At 33.4% G+C, this 26,319-nt stretch overlaps 1 protein-coding gene across 2 annotated transcripts in view; it reads right to left on the reverse strand.

Moving 5' to 3' along the window:
• Positions 1-26,319, reverse strand: part of LOC147068599 (methylcytosine dioxygenase TET-like) — a 190,682-nt gene that overhangs the window by 62,560 nt on the left and 101,803 nt on the right. The window contains exon 3 of one of the 2 annotated variants that reach the window (XM_085952344.1): positions 24,407-24,490. In XM_085952344.1, the coding sequence (XP_085808470.1) occupies positions 24,407-24,490 (84 nt within the window). Of the gene's footprint in view, positions 1-7,402; positions 8,125-24,406; positions 24,491-26,319 lie in introns of those variants that run through there. The other variant, XM_085952345.1, reaches the window with a different exon arrangement.

Genomic DNA, 26,319 nt, shown 5'->3' on the forward strand with positions numbered 1-26,319 from the left:
AATACACACTGTTTCACTACACTAGTGTCATTGGGCGTCTTAGCCTGTTGTAGTGTAATAAACAATATAAGGAATATACCTATATAAAATCGATGTAGAATATTTAGATAACTGTTTTCTTCGGTCGATTATAAAATTCATTTTATAGTTCACATGGAAGGAAGGTTTCTAACCATCCATCCACTGAATCTACTCTTGGAATGTGTAACGACAGTGATAAACATAACAAAAATCAAGACATTATGAATAGAATTTATCGTACGAAATAATTTGCCCCCCCCCCTAGGTGCGCCACTGGAACTGAAATATAGTTAATACCGACATGGATTTTAGGCAGTAGCTGTAATATCGATCAAAACTCAACGTGTAACGGTAAGTGAGGATAACTGTCTAGATTGATTCCAAGATATATGATAAACTGTGGCGAACAACAGGCTCACCCATTATACTAGATACTAATTAGTATTTTTAGGGCGCCGTGAAAGTCTTGAAGGTTTGAAAACCATCATATGAAGTGTAAAAGCAAGTAGGTACATTAATTTTTTATACGATAAAAACACGCGTTTCGAGAACAGAACGACGTAATGAGGTTAATTAATACCTAAAATAAAAATATATTTGCTATATGTACTGAGGGAAATGCAACGATGTGTGAATGCTGCATGCAACTGCGATATATCTTGAGGTAAATTGCACGGTTATCGGCCGCCATATTGAGGTCACGACTGCATACAAACAATGGATGATAAATATGAATATCGTTTAACGACATCGTTATGGGTTTATCTCAGTACTGAAAAAGAAAAACAATGGGTTTTCAAATCGCTCCTTTTTACAGTAATGAAGCACGTACGGAACCGATTTCATTCATATGCTAAAATCGTGTCCAAGTAATAATTTACATAACATGGCATTATTTATTTTTATAGATAACGTCAAATATTGGAAACAGATAATATTTTGAGGTAAGTATTTAGCTATTACGACATATTTTTGTATTATTGACTCGTTAAAATCAACACGTATATTTGAAGAAAAAAACCGAGTTTTCGTTCAGACACAATAGGGTTAGTAGTCAAGGAATCCTGAGATATTGGAATTAGATTAATGTGTTTTTGACAAAAATAGTATAATTTCGTAAATTTGATAAACATGACTTAAGAAAAATGACATTTTATAAATATAAAAAAACTCGACGCTTGCATTCTGACGGTGCTGCTTTACGGTAGCGAATCATGGCACCTTATGAAAGCTCAGAGCAACCGTATACTGAACTTCGAAAACATATGTTTGCGACGGATACTGGGTGTTCGGTGGTATGACGTTAGGAGCATCGAGGAGATAAGAGAACGCACCAAGCAGCCTCCCATCACGATGAGAGTGAAGAAGCGGCGTTGGACCTGGCTTGCCTGTTCTTTAAGCCGACCGGATTCCGGCTTCCTGGAAGGCCGCTAAATACTATCTATAGAGTGTATACGGTGGATCTACGGGATGCTGGTTTCACCTGGAACGAAGCAAGAGGACTGGCGAGCGACAGGGATTCATGGTCATTCATGCTCCAATTAAGGGGCGGATATGGCCGAAGAAAAAAAACTCATGGAACTAATTATTGTTCAGAATGAGAAGTCACCACCTTTAGTAATAAATTCAAAATAAGTACCTAGATACCTGTCAGCACTTAACATAAACATAAGTAAGGCAGCCGAATGAAGGCTTCCCAAATCGACTCAAATCTTCTCATAGTTTATATTGCTATCGACCTACGATGTATTTATTGAACACAATAATATATTTCACATTTAATTTGACTATATCGGTCTCTATACATATTTTTAATGTGTGTTTATAACCAATTGAATGAGCAAATTAGATGTTAACTGACAACCATTTCTCGTAAAAAATCTGCTAAAACATTTCTTTCGAAGTCTACATAATATACATATCGGAGCGGAAATAAATTTACTATTAACTTTTTTACGTTAATAAATAAAAACACGATGATAAAACGAAACATTCGTTTCCTCAAAAGTGAAAACAACACAGGTAGTTCTAGCCAACTTTAACATGGCATACATATGGTCGCATTTTAGAGGCAGTGAGCGAGACATGATTTGCCTAAATTAATGTATATACTATTTACTACTCGTTACGGTTTACCACTTCCACTGGGAAAAATATGAATGAAAACTTCAATAATTTGATAGTGGAAAATGTCGTCGTGTTTTGATATGGCTCGCGAGTCGCGCGTAATAAATAGTATGGAAATAACTGGGCGTTGTAGGCTGTGGAGTGGACTGTGGTCAATCAACAGCGCACGTGATTTCTAACTCACAACTCACAACGTTTTTCACGTATTATATTATTCAACGTTATATTATACAAATATATTTTAATGATAACCGTATAATAATATTTACAATATAAATATTTAACAGCCCACTGAAGGGTAATCTCATTGTATAATAATTGGGACAGTAGTGATTTAAATTCTGTAAGCAGTGCGAATTACTATGGTCTAATATTTGAATTATAGCTAACTATCTTATATTTATTTGTCTTGTATCAACTATATTCCTGACAATAAACCTGGTAAAAGGGAAGGAAGGAGCGAATACCAATGAGGCGGAGTGACCGAGTGAAAGATTTCACTGGAAAAACTAATAACATCTACAAGGCTTGCAGAGAATATGGAGAGTAGAAGAAGGCTGATCCTGAGGTATTGTACCCCTGTATTCTCGAGTTATCACATACCTCAGTCATATTACACACATGGAATAAGTGTTATCTATGGGACATTATAACATAGAAAATAACGGCATGACGTACACTTTTGCCACAAATATAATATGTAGGTAGGTCATCATCATCATCAGCCTGAATCTATCCACTGCTGGATGAAGGCCTCTCCAACCTGATTCAACTTCTCTCGGTCCTGTGCGTTGCGTTGCCACGTACTTCCGCAAAACTTTATCATTTCATAGATCCAGTGACCTCTAGGTCTATCTTGCGGACGTTTTGTACCTCTCGGATACCACTGGATGACTAAATTTGTCCAATGATTGTTCCTTCTTCCAGCTGTGTCCAACCCATTTCCATTTGAGGTTTTTTGCGAACTCTATTAAATCGCAAACCCTTGTCTGTCTCCTTATCCACTCAATCTTCTTTTTGTCGTTTTGCGTTATGCCCACCATACCACGTTGTGCTACTCTAAGTTTCTGGATCTCTCTTTTACTTTTACTTATGTAGGTACATAATATAATATGAGTGAACCAAAATCGCATCTTTATAAAAGTTTCTGCGGTCCTTGTAAATTAAAACATGGTGGCATTATCATCACTGGTATTATTCGTGTAGGTATATTGTTTTTTTTTTCAATCAATGCATGGATAATCAAATGTGTCACCTCACTTGCTCTATATTTCCACCTCCTAACGTGACGTTGCACGCTACCCTTTCAACCACCCTATTCTGTGTGAACGAGTATTAGGTCATTTCCACACGTTGAAGTACCTAGTTCATATATTCATTCTGGAGTGGAAACATCGAGACACATTGCAGAGATGTTATGTGGATACCAAAGACGTTTAAAATAGTGTGCGTACAAAGAATTTTCTTTCACTTGCGGACAAATCTTGAGGAAATACTAAGTGAACATAACGCACACCAAGAAGACAAGCATCAGGATTTGAATCATAACATCAATTGACCTGATTTATGGTACGGTAGTTTTGGAAACACGGAAACCTGTCAATTAATATTCTTTGTTTTTAGATTAAATTTATCAATTATGTATTAAAGTTTGGCACGTTAACGAAACGCGCATTCAATATTGGTTACTTATATTTGAGGATATTCCGAAGGCTTTGTAGGCATGTATTGAGTTCAATAGACTGATCGTCATTTAGTCATAAATCAAAATCTTGTTTTATGTCTGTGTTGTGTGTACGGCGGAGGGATGCTACTCGCTGCGGTGTTTGGAAAATTCACATCTAGCTAGTGCAACTTAACAGCGCTAACTACCTTACCGCGCCTCGTTCCTAGCTATAACCACCTTTAATTATCGTTACAGTGCGCGAGTGGTTTAAACGTGACGTTAGGATTCAGGTAAATTCAATGACATTGCACGAATACGCGTGCTACTTGCATGTAAGCTATAAAATGTTGGTTTGTTATCATTTCCAAGTTCCAGTATCATATTACTATGAAATAAAAGTGGAACGGTATGGATTGTTGAAAATATAAAATTATGTCAGTAAGCAGTAAGCAGGCATCGATTACATAAATTCGAAGGATTTCATATAGAGCGGTGTGCGCGAGCGGTCAATGTACGTAAATTGACGCAAGTGACAGTGTCGTTAGGATTTTTATTGGACAAATTGCTCACGGTTGTATTCATACAAAATACAATATGCACAAGGCATTGGATATAGTCGTGTGTACAAATTGACTAGAGTTATAGCAAACGATTGTCAAAGGCTTGAGTCTGACCGATTGGGGCAATCAAATCGCGACGGGGATAATGGGAGGAATTTAGCCCGACCCAAAGAATGGATTATATTATCATTATCCCATGACGTATGCAGTTTTAACCTATTTCAGATTGACGAAGCTCCAGACAAAAGGACGTAAGGTCCTGGTTTTCTTCAAATACAAAAATGTTACTACGTTACTACTTCAAATACTTACAATTGTTGACGTAAAGATTGACGTAAAGTCGTAAATAGTCATCAGTCTGAATTATGTATCTATGTAGGTATGTGGTCCTTTGAGGAGGTCGAAATCTTAAAAGAAATAATTCGTCTAGGCGTCCATATTAATTATTGTATGATGATCAACATGTTGTAATTAGGCACCTACTAATTATTATGAAACAATTTGGGTATGAAATGCATTATAATACTCAGAGAAGGGATTTGCACAATAATTAAGGTACCTACTTACCTATATAGTTTTATGATTTTGTTGAATTTTATAGATTCAGCATACGTTTAAAAATCAAGTCAAAGGGTCAGTTCCTATATGTTTTGAGAGGAAGAGTTTCAAATATCTACTATATAATAGAGATAGTAGATAATATAAACATTTTGTATTTCAAAATTTGATAACGATTCTGAAACTTTTTACAGAATGGTCAAATAATACTCAATTGGCAACTGCAACAGATTTTATATTCTCAGCATTGGTAACAAAATAAATGTCTTATTTTGGTTTAATCTCAGAGCACAAGTGTGACATTTGCCTGGAATAAATCTAGAATGCGAAATTGCTTGCAGCTAATTTAATAGTTGGCTCGTCTACATATACAAATCTATATTTTCATTGCAGGTTTTTCTTCAACATTTAGGAAAAAAAAGTATGAATACAAAAATGTATTACAGTTTTGTATTGAGATTTTGATAGTTAACAAAAATTTATGAGTTAATTTCTTCTTCTTGCAATTAAAATATAGAAACCCCCTCTGCGTTTAATAGAGGATTATATACATAGTACATATATATAGATACGTTTCTTTTAAAACACGGCATGAATTAGAGTGAAATAATAATAGGAAAATATTTACAGTACATAATGAAATCGTTGTCTTCCATTTGCCGGTCCGAAGTAATCTGTACTTTGGTGAAAGCCTTCTTATAGTCAGAGAAATACTTTGGGATTATTTTCCTCTAAAAAGTCTAAAACAGTGAATGGACAAACTTTAATGAAATAATGAAAGAAAACAGCTAGTGGTTGGTTGATTAAAAGCTTATTTATTAAGTTTTAGAAACTTTAATTAAGTACTTGAACAAAAAGTATAGATTTTATATTACTGTATCTCTCTCTTATGATATATTATTAATACCTAGATGACTTTTCGATGATTTATTGAGGCAATTAGTCCAAAGACTTTTGATCACCTGAGTGAAAGCCCATGTTGGATAAATAAGTAGATATTCATTTCGCTGGCTTCGTTATAATTTCCCAGAATGTAACAACAATGTGATCAGGAAAAAAAATCCTTGAGTCACCTTCAATGAATCACAACAAACAATTACTTATTAGTGTTTTGTTATTTATTACACATTGGTTTAGTTTAAGAATTTGTATATACCTAGGGTTTATAATAAAGTATATTAATACACTATTGTCTATAGCATCAATTTATTATCCGGACAATCGGTTATACGAAGGTTTACCCATATTAAAGTAATGTTTTAACCCATAGCTTACGGGCCGCACAAAATTGTGTTTTTGCTAATTACTTTTCAAATGCAAATTAACACGTTAATTACAAAATTAATTAAAAGGGCCCGTAAGCATTGTGTTAATAACATGTTTCATGATTTAATTAAAAAATCATGTACTTAAGTACCTATACTTACGTTTCATATTGTACGAGAGAATTTAAAGCTACTATCAAGAGTATCAAGCATAGAAAGACTGAACTTTCTGCAATGAGAAGTACGCGATGTACTCCAGCTCATAATGTATGGAAAGGTAGGGGCAGCAGATGCATGGATGCAAAAATAGTTTCTTAGCTACACAACCTTCGTAAATGACTCAATGTCTATGGGGTCAGTACTGCAATTTGGTCGCCAAAAGAAAGGTCCAACAGAAGAGAGCGCCAAACGAAGTAGTGTATTTTCCATAATTATCACTTATGTCTTGTACATACAATATAATTCTCAATATTATACTATCACTGTGCATACTGTAAATATGCTTGTAGGCATTTTAGGTATATTTTTCAAATACCTACGATCCATTATCCAGATTTTGGTTATACGGACTATAGCTGGATCTAAATAATTAGTCCGGATAATCGGTGTTTTACTTTACGTACAATTTATATAGGGTATAATTTACTTATTGAGTATCTACGTAATTACACACATAAATAACATGATTCAGTGATGTAATGTAGGTAATTATGTCCAATACCTATTGCAATATTTCTGTTCGAAGTTAGCTAGTTTTAATTATATTTTTAGTGAGATACAAAATACGAAACCGTTAATTTTGAAGCACTAATAGATACCTCATGCATTATACTCGAATTTATCTTAAGATACAATAACAACGTGAATAGGTATACTATAATAATGAAGATATGGTTAGCAGGGTAAGGGCATAAGTTAAACCAAAGTAGGTAGGTAGGTACCTATCTGAATTTTTCACTCAATCAATACGTCCCCCCAGCATTGTTTATGTGACTCGGATTGAGTGTAAATAAATACATAACGATATTATTATTTTCAACATCCGAGTTACTAATTTCGTATTCTCAAGAAGTCATGTGCCCACCTTATAATGTTTTCTAATGTGATATTGTCTGTGTTTTTCATTATGGTTTTGTCTCTCACTTACACGCCGCCATACGAGTGAAATAATAGCATTAATAATTAATATATTCATAATTACATACCACTGATGAAGGTCTTCGAAGTTCACGATAGTATTTTGTGAGTATTCGTAGCACATCATATTGGCACTAATTATTTATTAGTTGATAATAAAACTGACAGTTCAAGAAACTTCAAATATCTATCAACTCAATATAATTTATAATGCGGCAAAATTGTAGACACTATTTCGACGATGGACGTTGAATTCCACGAATAATATAAAATATTCAATTATTGATCTCATTTATTTCAACTGGTAAACTAGTTTTAAAAACTTTAAAATGTATAATAAAAAAAATAACAAACGATTTCACTTTTCAATAAAAACTTCAACAGAAGTATTAATAATAAAAACGATAGAATGTATTATGCATACAAAACAGTATAGAAGTATAATTAATTAACGTAAACAGTTAAATGTTGTTTCACAATATTATCACACATTTTCCCGATTCCGAATCATTACCTACGTGACTTTTCAATCAAAACACATTTGGGCGGGAAGCGGCCATAATGGTCGATGTATTTTAATAACATTTATTATTTTTATGTTGGCAATGTTGATAATTTACGCGAACGTAGAAACACGTGTGGAAAATGGAGCAAAATTGTGTGGAAAACGCGCGGAAAACACAAACGTGTTCCAAAGAAAACTGCATGGATTGTGTCGCGTGATTTTGAAATATTTTCCGAAGCGACTGGCGAGCGTGCGTCTCGCTGCTCGACTTCTCACTCACACTCCGCGTTTCCTATATTGCATGCCGCCTCTACGGACGTACGTACAAACTTACGCCCCGCCATGTTTGAAATACTATAGAAAACGTTGAGCGCTGTTTGAGTTTGGTTAAAATTGTTCCTCGGGCGACATCAGAAAATCAAACACTCATATATTATATTTTATGACATTTATCGAGTGATTTCAAGCCCTTCGATAAAAACTAAGACATCATAAGTAAGATAAAATCGGCTACGAGAATTAATTACAATTCCGTGTTAATATGTCGATCACTAATGACATTTTTGAACATCAAAATTGTATGTATGTAAAACAAATTTGTGCTTGAATGTCAAATACTCAAAGTGATTCTGAATGCACCCTCCAATATTAAATCTCAACATAAATTAAATTCGTTCTGCAGAATAGGTCAATGACATGTTATAAAAAACTGTAAAAATCACCACTATTGCAAAGTAGGACAATTTTATTTTTAACTGTATACCAAATGTATATTTACAATAATTAACATCTCACCATTAGCGGTACAAACAAATACAAGATAATAAATAAAATACTGATAGGCTATGTTCAATACGCCACATGTTGATGAAGGGTTTTGAATGTGTATCCTATGAAAATGAAACACGTATTATGCACGTGCAATAGTGTGTGTAATACATTGATTAAATGAACGTAAATGCATAAACTGAGAGCAGTTTTTCAGTATTCGACGTGTGTTTAAATTTATTCCGTATTCTACCTTACTCGAGATCGGTTGCCTGCTTCTGCTTACCCGTTAGGTATTTCAGTTCCCATTATTTCTGAGTTCCCTGGGTACAAATCTACACGTGTTAGCAGAACATAATACAAATTGTTAAAAAATTAACGCAAATACTTAAAATGACTTTATTTACGGACTCAGTAAAACTCATTCCGTATGGCTATGGTCATTTATGAGCGCTTTTTTATTCTTCCAACTGCGTAATAAGTAAATTGAATCATAGTGTTAATGTAGCATGAGCAAATGTGGAAATTTCCCCAATCGCGAGGTTCTAACTCATGACTCATGGATTGAGAGAAATGTATAGTTCAAAAAAGCAATGTATGAAGTTTATTTTCGTATGAGACTACAAAATAATTCATCGTGGTGCTTTCGTGGTACAGTGCGTAAGACGCTGGCTTTTCGTCTGGGAGCTCCGGGTCCGATTTCCATGAGGTCACAACATTGTTTATGTGATTTACCTTTAAGCCTGGGTGTTTGTGATTATTTCACTTATATCACTAAATACACTACTGTTTCACTACACTACTTTCATTGGTTCTCTTGGCGTGTTGTAGTGTATAAATAATATAATAAATGAATAGAAATAATATATATTTTTATAATAATTATTTATATTTTTAGTACATGGGTTCTAGTTCAGTTAATTTATTATAATGTGACTAAAGTACACCTTACTTATTATTGAATTATTGCATCATTAAAACGAAGGTGTCCCTTAAAAAAAACAATAACTTCATTTCAATTATTGAAATCATAAAACTTATGTTTGTTTATAAACTAAAATGTATATTTAAAATGTGATAACGAAATCTTGATCTACTTTTCAAGTCTTAATTTTCATATATAACATCCTTCATATCATCGGAATCCAAACATACAATCGAACAAGCAGCGTTCTGTGATATAAGAAAAATATTGTCCATAGTGCAGTCGAACTTAAAACAACACCCGCATACAGTTGCCATCTCTTTTGCACTCGCACATTTTGCGGCCACAAGGTATGAAGCCATATTTGTCTTGCCGCCAGGCGAACTTCGGGCGTCGGCCGAGTAAGACCGAAATATTACGAAAGATAACTTGTTTTTTTATTATCGTGCAGACCTCCGGGAGCTTTCAGTGTGCGTAATATTTTACGTCATAATATAAATAAACATTAATAAATACTACTGATATTATTGAAACATCACAAGGTCGTTTAGAATATAAACATAGCGACATTGTATGTAGCGCACCTAAATTAGTATTTGTATGTTACCTAAAAGGTGGACGATTCGCGGCCACCTCTAACTGTTGATGATAGTTTAAAAGTTTCCTAAAACTGATAACATTTTGCGGAAATACAAAATGATAAATACAAAAATACCTACCTTCCTCTCTTCAGACTTACCTACTTTGTAATAGGTACCACGAACTAGGTAGATAGGTATGCATATATGTTAGTTATTATTTGATATAACTATGTAGCTACCTATTTATGTATCTATACTTAATACAATTGTTAATATAAAAAAATTCTTGCATCCAACAATATGGATTAATAATTTAAATATACAACCAATCATCCAGCACTAATTTAATAATAATCTGGTAGGTAACTGGAAAAGCTGTAAGTACTTAACTTTTCCAACGACTGTAACATTGCTATCGATAACAAAATAATAAATTTGTAATCAAACTAAGTAGAATAATATTGTATTATAACTGTTTTTTTTAATGTATGTTTAATGTATAATTGGTACCTATTAATTTCGCTATGAATTTATATAATATTTTTATTGTCGTGATCATTTTTCCGTCATGTTCTGTTGTGATGAATTTTAACAACTCTTGAAAACAGGTTATTTCACTTTCGCGTGTTATAAACGTTGATATCGACTCATGGAAAACCTTCAATCGCATGGTTTTCAAGTAAACAGAAAACCGAAATGAGCCGAATGCTCGGAATCTAATCTAGACACTGCCGAACATGTCCGAAGCCTCTGGCCCATGTAGATTGTAGAATGTAGATGCCTCTCGATAAAATTAATATTAACTTTATTCGACACGAAAATTTTGCAATTCGTTCGAATTTCAAAAAATGGATCCCTGTAAAAATGGCTGTAGGATTTTGTTAAATAAAATTTCACGTTAATTTAGCATTCATAATATTTTATAAACACCGTTATTTAGTTGGTAGATAACTTTATTAATGCCATTGTATTACATGGAAATACTATATCAGATTATATTTTACTATGTAAATGTCTCGAAACAGGGTTCCTACATACCTAGATATCCAGCAACGTTCCTAGACAAAATGCCGCCCCTAGGCAGCGTCAAAATGCCACCCCATTTTTATACAGTATTTTTTTTATCATCCTTTCATGACTCCAATATCTAAGAAATGTGTTGTATGGATACATTACTAACAGAATATATACCACAAAATCTATTAAACTCCATTTCTACTTCAATAGACAATATTGCGAGTACACGGTTTCAGATACACTTAAAAATACACCTGGCAACTTTCAAAACTCACGAATCACTGGCAAAAATATTTGGATAAATTAATGAGGTATCTAATTCTGTACCTACCTATAATTCAAATATAATTCACAAATCTGCATGTGTCATTGCTGGTCATCAAGGACGTGACGTCCAAGGAGAACGGAAGTAAAGTAGACATCGCGAACACGACAAAAAAAATACAGTCCTGTTAAACCTTTTATGTTAATTAATACATTTTGTTTCTAACCAGTGAGCTGATTTTTTTAATGGAAAGATACTTCCGTTATTACTAAGTTTATGTACCTATTCCTATATTTATCTAATGATTCACCTCGATTTGCCGCCCTTCGAGTAACTGCCGCCCCCAAGCGACGCTCAATCTGCCTACCCCCACGGGACGTCATTGTAGATATATATAGACTTTCGTTTTACGTTTCTTAATCAATAAAGTTTCCTAGTTCCTTGCTAGACAAATTGAAATTGGAACAATTCCGACATAATATTTTAGCAAACCACACGATAATTTTACGAATTGCGTGGAGTTTAAAATTTGCTCTATAATTTAAGATGAAGTAGGTAGGTACCTACCTACTTCTTAATGTAAATTTAAAGTACTAAGGCTTCCTTATAGCGTCGAATACCATATAATTGATATTCTTAATAATCTTATTAATAAATAAATAACAATAAAAATTGCGAGACTAAGAAGGACAACTAGATACGATGAAACTTATCTGGGATCGAATTTTATTTATAATATTGATTATGATATTATACTTAATATAAAATAATTACAAGATTAAAAGAACTTTTTATATACTATAACGTTTTTAAATTTTCTGTTGAATTATTATGCTCAATATGCTCAAACTTGTACTTGATATGAAGTAAATAAAAAACAATCAAATATAGAATACTGAAATGTCATTTTGACATTTCATTTTGATTTCCATAGTAACGCACATATGTCATATATATTAATAATTTAGTTGCTAGGACCACCCCCTTAGAAACCAATAATAGTCTTTTACTTTTTACGGATTTTTCTTAAAAAACTTTCCATACAAGACAGAATGAACTGAAAATGAATTCAATTCTGCTTAAAGATGGTTAAAAGTATTAAAAGAATGCATTGGCATCATGTTCTGATATATTCTAAAAGTTTAAAATGGCTAGCTAGTCGGGAAGTTAGTTAAAAATCGATTGCAAGATTTGTACTGGACAAACCACCACCGGAAAAACAAGAATACGAGCTAATAAAAACGTTGTAATAACATGGAACTAAAGTTTGAATTACGATACAAACTACCTACGTAATACATGAAAACTATAAAAGTAGTGAAAGGATGAACAAAAAATATCATTTTTTTGTTAATTATTAGGAACTTTGTGCTGGCGTCTATAATTAATTATTTAGGAACATTACTCATGTAAAATAACAGAAAATAATTACAATAAAATTGGGACCTAGTTAATAACATATTTATGTTGTAGCTAATAACATATTTTTTTACCCCTGCCAAGGAAAATGTTTTGCGTACCTATGTAAAAGTATTATTTTCACTTGAGTGTCTTCTAAAACCTTCAAATATTTGTTTTCAAACTTTGCAATATACACGATATACCTATACATAATATGCACGTATAATTTTATTTAATTAATAACTATTTTTCAGTGCGTACTGCGAGTGACAGCAAAGCTATTTTCATGTGTTTTGTTCATCTATCATCATTTGACGTCCACAATGTTTTTAATTGGAACTGCACAGAAGACCAGTACGCATTTCAGGCTACAAAATTTGGAGAACTTTTAAAAATATATAAGTACCTAAGAATTAAGATAGTTTACCATATTATAAAACTATTAAAACACATAGGGAAATCCAATTGCATTAAAGGTAATATACAAGAAAAATTGCAGAACGATATAGGTATCAGGTTGTGATGGAGAGCTCGAGAGACCCAGGTTTTATCGAATCATATAACCACTTCATGATTTTTGCACCGTCCTACAATCCGTTTTTGTACCCCCATGAGGATTATTAAACTAATAATGGGTATTATTTTAGTTGCAGTAGACAGGGAAGAAATTGCCAGGCAAGGTAAGATCTATTGGTGGAGAAAATATAGCAGTGCCGTGACCAAATCTTACCAAAAAGTAGGTAAGCATTTTCCCCATATTATTCGAAGCGATCTTGGCCGACACCCGAATATGTAATATCTATGTATTCTAGTTATTAGTCGAGAATGATCCATTGAAGCAGACGAAGTTGGTGCTGATCGTTATTAAATTATGTCGAATATGACGTATTACTTAAGTAAATAATATTGTAGGTAATTTATTTGTTGAATACGTACAAATCATAATAATATAATATATTACTAGTTTTAAAATAAATAAGTGGGAATAGTACTAAGTAGGTTCATAATACTGTGTTTTAGTTTTGATTAATACATACCTACAATGCATTTCCAGATTACAATGTATTTTCATCAAGAATTGACAGATGACGCGATTAAAATGACTAATCTATTTTATGTATCCCACACTGTTTTGTGATGCAAAATGATAGCTGTAGATATATAATAATATTCGAAATGGATTCACAGACTCAGAAAGGATTGTTAAAATTTATCTTTGATTGATGTTTAATAAAATAATTATTAAATCACCAAGTGACCGTTACAGTATTAACATCGCGCCTGTTGTATCGCACGGTCTCTTTTTATTTTATTTTATTTTATAACTATCAAGCCTTACATTATAATGTGGTAGATTTATATAGTAATACTATAATTTAATTACTGCATTACCATGAGATGAAACCTGACTTGTATTTGAGACTATTTTTTTCTTGATCCGTCAGATAGATTTATATGCTTGTAGTTATATAATATCTATAATACGTTCATTTTTCCACGCCACTGGAAAAGAATTGATTGTGGAACGTTTCAATAATTACGATGATTACATATTTTACTTGAACGTCGGCAATTTTCCAATCCAGTGGATACGTCAATGCATCTAAGATAAAAGCAGGGTTGCCAATTTTGGCCAAGTAAGTTTTCGGGCAGAGATTATTATTGTGAGAGTTGGTATTTAAAAAAAAATTAAAAGAAAACAGTAAAGACAAAGTAAGTTTTATCAGAAATAACGTGAATATAATGAAATACCTAGGTATCATTTCATAATTCAGAATAAAATTAATAGGTACTTATAGTTTTATTTTTAACTTTAAATTGTAAGTATTCAGTACTAGAACTACTGCATAGTCGATAAAGAAAATGTCGAATTAATCAAAATTATTTTTATGGAGGCAAATCACAAAAAAAATTGCACTTTTTAATTCACTAATCACTATCATATTATTATGATTTACTATAATTTATACAAGTATGTGGTGATACCATTTAAGTATCGTGTCTCGTTTTTGTTCGTGTTTAGGCGCAACTATTGTAACTGGGACTGGAAGTTTGAGAAAAATCTACAATCCCTTGACTTAAAAATGCAGTGCAGTTGCCACTGTTGGCAGCCCTGGAACATATGTAATTACATAATTATGTAGAAAGAATATTATGTTCACGGCACAGACTTGTTTATTGTAAATAAAAATAATTACCTACTTATTATTTTATAAACCTGCTTGACGAGATTTACAATAATACTTATTATAAATTCTATTTATTTTGAAATCTCATTGTAACAGCAGGGTATAGTTATCTCTAGTTAGAATGACCATACTATGTACTGATTTCTATGCCCTTTTTAAGGGTGCAAGTTCAAAAAGTTAGAAATGTCTTGATGAGGAATGAGGTTACATGGTCAAAAACGTGGGCATTTCATATGAAATTATATAAATAACTAGAAAACATATCATGTGGCAGCGCTAAGTTCTTGGATGTGGCTTGGTTCGGCAACATAAATAATTTTGATTACTCTATGACAACATCTTCTTGGCTACGTGTTAAAACTGTGAACTAACATTCTCCTCCCATTTTTAATCGCACTTCCATTATAAACTAACAAGCTCCTCCCATTTAATCGACAGCAGCGCCTTACTTCACGTAGCCAAGAAGTTGTTGTCAAGATGTTGTCTTACAATAACCACCACGTTTTTTTTATACCTTTCTATAAATCTTTCAAAAAATAATTGTAATGTCGTTTACTTCTTATGTATTAATGGAAATACACAAATTACTAATTCGATTTTAAAGAATATCCCTCTAAAGCGGACGAAACCGATCCAAAATATATAAAAAAGTGGAATTAGTAGGTACGTTAAATTTTGTGTTTTGTTTTAATTAATACAATGCACTTCTACCATGAATTGACAGTTAACACGATAAAAGACACTTTCTATATTATATTCGATGTACTTACTAGTAGTAGGTACACTGTAAACATCTGTCATACTATTATGAGTACCATATCGTTTGTTTTCTTTCAGGACCCGGTTAAAATGAAATATTCCTTTGTTAGCGTGTTAGTTTAATTTTCAAATTTAGAATAATTTGCGATTTTTTCTCTACTTATATAATAATAACACACACTCACAGCTTATATAATAATAACAGCACTCACAAGACCCGAAAGACCTCCAAGGTAGAATGCAAGAACTCGCGGATGTCAGTCAAACGGTCGGTCTAAAGATAAATGTCTCAAAGACAAAAGTGATGAGGAACTGTTTTTCGGACCCTGCGATTATCTGTATTTCTGGCACCCAACTCGAGCAAGTCAGCAGCTACGTCTATCTTGGACAGCAGGTGTCCATAGACGGAAGCATGCACGATGAAATTGCTCGAAGAACAAAGCTGGGATGGAGTGCTTTCGGACGTCTGAATATTATCTTCAAGAGTGACCTACCATTATGTCTTAAGCGTAGGGTGTTCAACCAATGTGTGCTACCCGTGCTCACGTATGGCTGCGAGACGTGGACCCTCAACACGAGAGATGTCCAAAGGCTAAGAGTCACACAGCGAGGCATGGAGAGGTGCATGTTGAGCATCACGCGAAAGGACCGTAAGAGGAACGAATGGGTTAGGAAGCAGACAAGAGTACGCGATGTAATAGACGTTGCCAAACAGCTGAAATGGAGATGGGCGGGGCACATTGCTCGCCGAAAGGACGGCCGCTGGACAAATGCCGTCATCCAGTGGTACCCAAGGGGTACGAAACGGCCACAGGGTCGCCCTAAAAGCCGCTGGATTGACGAACTGGTAAAGTTCGGCGGAAATACGTGGCAGCGAACGACACAGGACCGAGAGAGTTGGAGAAAGCTTGGGGAGGCCTTCATCCAGCAGTGGATTGACCCCGGCTGATGATGATGATGATATAATAATACGTCTTTTCCCTGCCTCGCTCTCTTCTACACATTTAGATTATGTTTTCTCTCGTGCGTTACAAATAAATGAAGACGAATATAATAATATAAAGTAATTCAACAAAATTACGATATTATTTTTTTATAAATTTAATGTACTGGTAATTAAACTACGACATTTTAACCAAAATAACTTATATTACCACATTAGTAAAAGAGATAATAATTAATAATCTGGCATTTAAATGCCTTGTTAAAACACGATAAGCAGTGAATTGTATACATACACGGTTTCATCGGTTATGTATGAATATAGAAATTGAATGTTGATACGCAACGTGTCTAATTAGATCACTTTTTTTTGTTTTGTTCAGAAATTATTGAGGAAAGCAGGCATGGATCGATTTTCTTCGGTGTCGAAGAGAGATGGAATAATAATTGGACATGGGATGGGCCAAAGTAAATGTTGATTTTTAATTATCTCAACCTCACAAATTTATGCTTTGGACAATTTTGCGACCCTCTCTGTCTGGCAGAGGTGATATGAAGGAGACGGGGCAGGGATTATGTTTCTCACACGAATTTTGAATATCGAATTAATGTTTTCAATTTCCATCATGGCAAAATAATAATTAAATAGCAACTCTGGTCGTTTATTAATTATTTTGTTTAAATGTACGCAAGTACTTATAGTATTGTGTACCGGACGGTGTGGTCTGCAAAATTAATTAGTAATACATTTTTAAATTCGTTTGTCGGTTTATCAATGCTCAAAGGTGCTGCGCGCGGCTGCCTCGCGTGATGTTAATTTTGTTGCGAGCCGGGCAGCGATTTTCGCGAAGCAAATTTCCGAGGCAGCTCGCGAGGCTCCTCGCTCAGTCAGTACGCGGCTAATGGTATTGCGCGTGAAAATTATGCCGATTCCAGACTATTGACGATGGCAACAAGTTGAATCCGTAACCAACCGAGATACACTACTAAAGAAACCCGTCGTCCTACATCCAGCGAGGCGACTATAACAGCGATCTACGCGATGCAGGGTAATATTTAAAAGTAGCAGGGCGTCGTAACAGACCGATGCAAATAATGCGACCTTGTGCTTTTTGAGGCTTGAACGTGAAAGGGTGAAAAGTAATTAAACATGCAGGTATACATAATTTCGGTATTTCAATGCTGTCTAGTAAATTTGTACTTATACATATTTGTAAACGGTTTAATATGCAGGACTTACATGTTTATGAAATATGTAGCTAAAACCACGAAAGGGGAGAATCGGCTAGACGAGGAGGTATGGGTTTCAAAATAATGACCACGTCAGAAGGAAATTGAATATTCTATCTACACAGTTATCCCTACGCAATCCATACATACATACAGATAGGTAGCTTTAATATCGGTATCAATTTAATCTGAGATCTCTAATTATTTACACAATGTAAAAGCAGGTATACATAATTATCGATTTTGGCGTCCTGCTTTGATATACCTACTTACCTTAATACCCACATACAATGTTATTATTTATACATTGTTTTTAAATGATACGCACGCGCGTATATACCTATGTGGCATTGTATAGTTTGATAAACTATACTACGGTATTTTATTAATGGTTATAGTAACTAGGTAGGTATTTATTTAGATATGTGGAATTAATGAATAATTATTTTTTTTATTATTTGTCACTATTACCGGGTTTGGGTCGAAATCCCGAAATCCCGAATGCTGAAATCCCGAATGGCCGGAATGCCGAAGGCCAAAATCCCGAAAAATAAAAAAAATACAAACAGTAATAATTGCGCAATCTTAACACTTTTACCTAACCATTTGTAACTTAAGTCCTCCAATAACTAATTTACACCAAATTACATATTATAATATGAGTAAAAAGTGGAAACCATGTAATAAACAATACTTTGAGTTTCAATTTAACCTGTTTAAATCCGTAAGAACAGATAGTTTTCTGACAGGTACTTACTAAAAACGCAACGCCACTGACATTTACCTAAAAGGGTTGAAACCAATCTGTGTATTCAATTCATTTTTCAATTCAATTCAATTCAATTCATTTTTTTTTTTAACATATTGTGGACATTACAAATTATAAGTTTAAGACGTTCACAACATGACATTTAGAAACAAAGATAAATATAACAGTATTACATAAAAAGAGATATATCAGTATATGAATTAGATAGGTACAAGGAAGTACACCGGATGAGTTAAGCAGACCCTATTTTAAGAATTTATAAAACAACATCCACCTAAACTCATTCTCACGTAGGTGGAATATATCAACACAGAATTAATACTATCTCACCACTCTGGAAGAGTTATAATTCCTATGCAATGTTAAAAAAAATATAATGGAGTTCAAGAGAATTAGCGGAAATCAAATTAAAACCTTACTTAAAATATTACTTTAAAAAATTATAGTAGAGTTATTTTGTGTTTTTAGTACTAGGACATCTTCTTATTCTTACACCGAACCCATGTTTACATAATGCATATGATTTTTTTAATTATATATAATAATCAATTTATTTACTTGACAGGAAAATTCATTTTACTATTTTGGAATTGGAATTTCTATATTTATTTTAAAATTTGTCTTTATTTTGCACATCAGAATCGAACACGTCTTCGCATATCATACTCATGGCCAGATACTTTATAATATTTCGTGACAAGTTTTGATCTGTCATCCTTTTCTTATATGCAACTTTATGCTACCGTCTCTAAAGAGGTTTTTCTTCAAAAAGCTTTTCCTTGAAATTGTCTAGAACTGCGGAGTTGAAAACACAAACAGTTATAGTGTTATACAGAGGATACCTATGTTGAATTTTATTCCAAAGTGTTAATGGATTGAACCTAACATCGTGACAGGGCCCTAGCCTGGGGACCCTGGCTCGTTGGAGGCCCGGCGTGGCCAGTCGACCAAATAAGTGACATAAACACACATCACAAATTTGCTCTAATTTGTAAAAAAAAAACCTCTGCTGCACTATTTTCCGTTATTAATGGTTATATTTTAAAATATGTGTAGTGCGATGTAATTTTTAATTGTGCCATTACTACTTAATAACTCCATAATTCAAGTAGATGTAAGTATTAAAAATGCACTAAAAACCCTTAATTTTACCGTGAACACCTTTTAGAAAATGCTACTGTAGAGCACCACACTGCTTTTAACCTTGGTGATAGGTAGGGGGGCCGAAAAAGATCCTAGCCTTGGGGCCCGCTTGAGGATGTGGGGTCATGCCTAACATAGCCGGGAATAACGACGATGACTTGTGTCAACTAAAAAACTATTCGACAGATCAATGCTTTCTCGAAACTAGTGATTTTATAATTATGATAACAGAATGAAATCATGCCGATTATTAATTCGTAATTAATTTTCTAAATTTGCTTAATAATAATAATTAAAGTTGCTTATTTTTACAAGGTGCCTTTTCCGCGATATTCCGCCAGCGTCCGTACCGCGGTCGTGCACCTGAGGGCAAGCGAACACCTCGGGAGGCGAGGGGGTCGCGGAGGGCCGGGCGGGGTCCGGGGTCAGCCAGGGGTGACGACTCGAGGCCCGGGGGTTGGTGACCTTGGCGGCCCACAACTTTCGACGCGACCCTAGCTGATAAAACAAATCCCCTGGCGGTGTTATGCTCTCACAGCTGTTTTACCTGTCCGCGTCAAAAAATATTGCCCCATTCCGAGTGCATTAATATCTGGACCTTCTCCCGCTTTTAAAAGAACAAGGGTTCCGTGATTTATTTCAAAATCCTATAATAAGTGAATCTAGAATCAGAAAAAATCTTAAGTTAACTTAGTAAATGATTCTTTATAATCATAAATTTGCAAAGAAAGAAAAAAAGATGCAATGATTTGTTATTAATTAGACTCAAATTTACTTGAGAGAACTCTATTATTTGGATATTATCAGCAAGCACTTTTTGATGTCGTCACGATGAATTAATTTATCTAAACTTCGATATGAAATAATATACTAATTTAGATACCTAATTATAGTTTTAGATCTTTTTATTATATTGTAGAATTTGCGTTTATGTCATTTCATTATCTTCCGTTCATTTTCTTTCCTGGTAAGAATCCTTCTTGCGACGTGGACTGCCAATTTGGAGCAACCCATTTTTTTTGAAGAGTTGATTTACTTACATGTTTCCTTTAGTTCTCAATGGTGTTTTGTTTACCAGACGCCATTTTCTTACTCGAATGTACGTGATTAAAATATAATATAAATAATAAAGTATAAATGTACAAAGAGTCCTCTCTGTATAATTTAAGAATACGTAAGAATAATAGTTATCATTCATGTTTAATTCGAGACAAAATTATGAAAAGAAATTAATATCTCCGGAATCACAGTTTTTTAATATATTGTTTATTAATGGGTTGGTACGTGGCATTTAACAATATGTTATTATCATTAAAAATAAGCGTGGCACGAAAAACTGCATGATGGGTATACCGCAAAAAGACAACAAAATGAACCAGAGGGTAAACAATCAGATAAGGGTGTGCGATGTGATAGATGAAATAATTGTACTAATCCAGAAAATCGCTCGGCGAATGCAGTCTTCTGAGTAAAATAGTTACCAAAGGGCACTTAACAAACACATGAAGTACGTGGCAGTGAAGAACCAGTCACCGAGAAGAGTGGAAGCAGCTAGAGGAGACCTTCATTCAGTACTGGATGGATTACAGCTGATGCTATAGGTTTGAAAACTTTGCTGTTATTGGATATCTACCGCTACGCCTCGTAGCAACGATTTTGTGACGAAAAACTTAAAGAAATACTATATTTATAGAAACCTGAATTGGAATACTTTATAAGTTATTTTTTTAACAAAAGTATGTTCATAATATTTAAACCATTTTTTATTCAATGAATTAATATTTAAGAATCTACCATACGTTGTTGTTAGGATACATGTTTTGCTCGGTATGAATATTATTTGTTATAAAATATTTTTTCTATTAATTTTAGAAAACAAACTGAGGTATTCTTTAAATTTAACTCAACAATCATTGAAGTTCACGTTATTCAAATCCAATCCAATTATAATAATATGCACTTGTATTAGTAGTTGTATTATGTATTACCTAATTATAATTTATATCTACTACTGAGGTGAAAATTAATACATTAGGCCTATATTAATTTATCAAATGCATCCATTATTCAAACTATGTTTTTCGTTTTCATAGTGTAGCGATTTCCCGTACATTTTCAAAAGAATCAGTCGTACATCCGTTTTATTTTCATGAAGTTGGCACCGCCGTTTGGCTGTCGCTATATGAACTCAACTGTCATTCAAATGAGATGTTTTGCATATCAAAATAGAATCATCATCGTAAAGTTGGCAGCCAAGTGACGAAAAAACGAACTGACTCCGTTCGCAAAGGGACCGGTTTTTGCGTTTCAAAATAGAATCTGTACGGTGAAAGACGAAGAAAATAATAATAAAAAAAAACAATATCGTAAGGTTGGCTATCGATTGGAGGCGACGCGCGTGCGCAGTGGAGACTGAATATATTACTTCTTCTATGTACCAGCGGGGTAGGTTATACTTACATAGCTGCGTTCCCAAATTTGCAATTACAACGGCAGTGGTCGAGTTTGAAAGTTTCTCCGCTCATTTGTAAGGAAGCCGGAAAATGCATTTAAAAAATCGTACCATTCAATTTCAAACTCCACGTAAACAAACCTATGTTCAAGATAATGTGAAAACGTACATATTTATCAATAGTTATTATTCGTCTACAAATCAAGTGCCAGCTGTTTAAAATATTTCAATTTCTCATTTTAATGAGCTGGAAATTCCGCTTCCTATAATCTATATTATAATATACTGTTTACTATGTGAAAGCATCTCGTGTTCTTTTCCAGTTGTTATCACTGGAAGCAGACATACTACAGAATAATTAATTGACGTACGCTTTAAAGTATTTCAGTAGAATCAATTATTGGTAGGTATGAATCGAATGCTAATATTAATTTATTGTTTTCTGTTCTTCGGGCAGGTGAGGACTTTGTTGATAACTAGGAACTAGTAGTCCTTGATTCTTACATAATACCTATATTATTATATATAAGGGCTTATGAATGTATTTCTTGCTCTTCAATAGTAGGTGCCTATTACCTTGTGTAGAATTTGTTTCAATGTGAAATGCAAGTAACTACCTACCACCTATAATGTAAACGAGGAAGAACTGAAAATATATTGAATTTGTGGAAACAGTAAATAGAATTAAGATAAATATTTTTTGTTACATTTTTTATTGTATTGACTGCGATATAATATTATTATTTGTGGTTGCTATATTGAATTTAGAATGTCATTCTCTTACTGATAAAGTAAATGGGTAAACTGTATAAATAAGGTTCCATATTATTAGTTTCATTTAGATGTAGAGTCTGTTTGTATCTGTTATTATTATTTCCGTCTATAATTTTCTTCGGGGCGATCGAAACTTATAAAGACGACGTCCTTTGATTCTATATTTTATCGTGCAAGGTAAGTATGGATACTAAACTCTGTAGGTAGAGAAAGAGACTGGTGTGTTTGTGTGTACTTTTGGCCATGTGTATGAGCGTTGTGAGACTGTATGCAGTATGCACTCAGCCCAGCGAAATGCGTCCGATGCCATTGTTAAGGGAAAGGTTCCAACTTGAGTAAATTCAAATTAGGAACGTTCCGACATTAATAAGTACACGTTCATTTGACGCAATGTTGCCAGGTCAAAGTTTGTAAAACATCGCGAAACTGCAGACATTTATGAACAGCGAATTAAAGGGAACCGTTGTCTCTTAATTAGAGAGTTGACTTTAACATCCCTATAAATAGTAGGTATTATTATAGCTATAGACATGCACTTTTACCGTCAGACAGAAAATATGTTTTGCAAAAATTATCAAATAATTCTGTCAGACTAAAAAATTAATTAACAGGCGGAAGATAAATTTAATGTGGAAAGTAAAAACCATCAATTTGGTTTCTAATAGTTTTTTTTTTTTAAATATAAGATGATAATTCATTTAAAAATATCTATTAAATATATTTATAATACCTATTATGTAGTTTTTCGTTCATAAATTATGACACCATCAACAATAGGTATTGAAATCATTTTCCTACCCAACTTTATTTGCTTTGAAATAAAGGAATAGATATTTTGTAAGTAAACAATAATACACTTTTATATTATAATTTTATCGACAGTCCAATGAACAACTTTTGCATTATTCAATTTTTCTTCCCACAGGAAGTTTATTGACCTATCGATACAGTGGCCAACACATCCTTCCGCTAAAACATTGATATTATTATTAGTATCAGACCTTATAGGTACAAACGTCCGCACGGAGCTGAATAGTATTTCCAAAATGATATAAGTACCAAAAAAAAAACATTGACACGGCATGGACACAATATTAGGTAATTACGTTCTGAAAAAAATAGCTTAAAAACCCATGAACTATAATACCTATTATCTAACTACACTCGTGATAGGAGGTTTCGCATATAGGTAGGTACCTACATAATTTAGTAAATTTACGGACATAGGTAGGTAGATACCATAATATTATCATATTCTGTGTTGGCATAAAATAAACTTGAAAGAAATATGAAGTATGAATAATGAGATGATAAATCATAAAATCATAAATGAAATGAAATGTATAACGTACCCCTCCGCCACCTCGACCCCTTCCACGGCCCCTGCGAGATTCTCCTTTGGCTGTTTGAAGAGTTCCATCGGGACCGAAAATAAGCTACAACAAAACGGGAAACGAAAATCATAAGAAAATCATAAAATAAAAGCACGAATTAACACTACAACTTATATTTTAAATAATAACAAAATTATAGACTAAATAATATTATCATAATGAAACTTTTCGAAAAATGCACATGAAATTATTAATTCTCTGAAAATAAATTTATTGTTATTCGTGTGAATACATCGTTAGTTGCTGATAGTGACATCTGTTTGCGTATAAGCAAAAAAACTTTACAATATTTCTACTTGTGGTGTGTTTCTCGGATAAATGCTTTAATATTATACCGTAAGATGGCACTGTTTGATATAATATTATCGTGGAGCCAATTGCATTTCGTTACTATAATATTTTAAATAATTATTATCTATGTAAAATTATGTACGTGTAAATAATTTTATTAAAATTATTATGTAAATCAAATTGGAGTGTATGAAAAAAATAGCCTTGCATGTAATGATATCAAGCTAGAAACTGTAAATTATTGTAATTGCAGTCTGTATACAAAGTAAGATAATTTTCATATAGGTAGGTACCTACTTAGAAAGAAATTTAATATTAAATTTATTCAAAATGCCTATCAAAATGCAGCAATTGGATTAATGATTGAGTAGCAATTTGTCACAATAATACTTATTTTTGAAAATGCTAGAGGTACCTAATAAAAATAATAGTTATTATAATGATGAAAGTGAATGTTTTAAAAGGTATTGCATTGGCACGTCATAAAGGGATGTAGCAGCAGCTGTCAAATCCAAAATGGGCAAAAAACGGAGCGTAATAAAAATGTACGTCATTTCCTCAGCGGTTGGCGCGTTGGTGCGATGTTGCCAGATGCACGACTCGATCAAAATAATAATGCACAATAATAATACGAGTGAGTGAGTATTGATCCTGATTTCAATTAAGTGGGATGTAAGTAATTTAAAGCAAGTTAAAACTTCACTTAAAATAATGTAACGATGAAATGAAATTTATAAAACATTGTACCTACTCTGCTAATAACAGCAGTCCATAGAGACGATAGCATAGTAGAGAGGAAGTAGGATATAATGAAGGCGAGTTTTGAATACCTATATTATAATATATAGGGTAGGTAAGTATCTAACATTTGATTTCACTTCATCATTAATTTATTGCATAGTCAAGTAGGTAAATGGTAAAGGTGGTCCATAGTTAAGACCATAAGAAGACGTACATACGATGTAAACATTGTAAACCATACATAATCAAAATAAATAAATTGAACAATTAATATAAACATTTAAGTACGCAATTATTAAGAAAAAATCCAATATTATGAATTTCGATAACTGGTTTTCAATATCTATTAATTAAAGAATTTTGTTTTTTTATATTATACTAAATCCTCTAGGTACATAGATAATAAATTAGTTTATCGTTTCTAAGAAACGATACATACATAATCGAACGTAGTATTTTTACGTATTTTTGCTAAACTGTGTAGAGTTTGTGCCTATTCCACCAGTGGCGCACTCAGGATTTAATATTGGGGGGCGGCAAGGAGGAGAATGTAAATTAGTCCCATAGGCTCTTTTTCTTCTTATATATATTTTTTACTATTAAAGCTAATTAAATTTATGATATGTGTTTATCTCAGTTATCTGGTCGACCCGACACGCCGGGCCCCCCACAGCCCGTGCCCCCAGGCTAGAGCCCTGTCAGCCCTCTCCAGTCATGACCTACACCACTCCGGAATTCGGGTGGACACCGAGAATTTTTTGACAGTTCCATTAAGGATTGGGTGTCTAAAAAAACCCGAAATTAGTGTTTCGAAATTAAAATCTAAGAATTTTTTCTAA

Source organism: Rhyacophila brunnea, unplaced genomic scaffold, assembly GCF_057557595.1.
Source record: "Rhyacophila brunnea isolate RB1 unplaced genomic scaffold, BYU_Rbru_1.0 scaffold_3, whole genome shotgun sequence".
In the NCBI taxonomy this organism is placed as follows: Eukaryota; Metazoa; Arthropoda; class Insecta; order Trichoptera; family Rhyacophilidae; genus Rhyacophila; species Rhyacophila brunnea.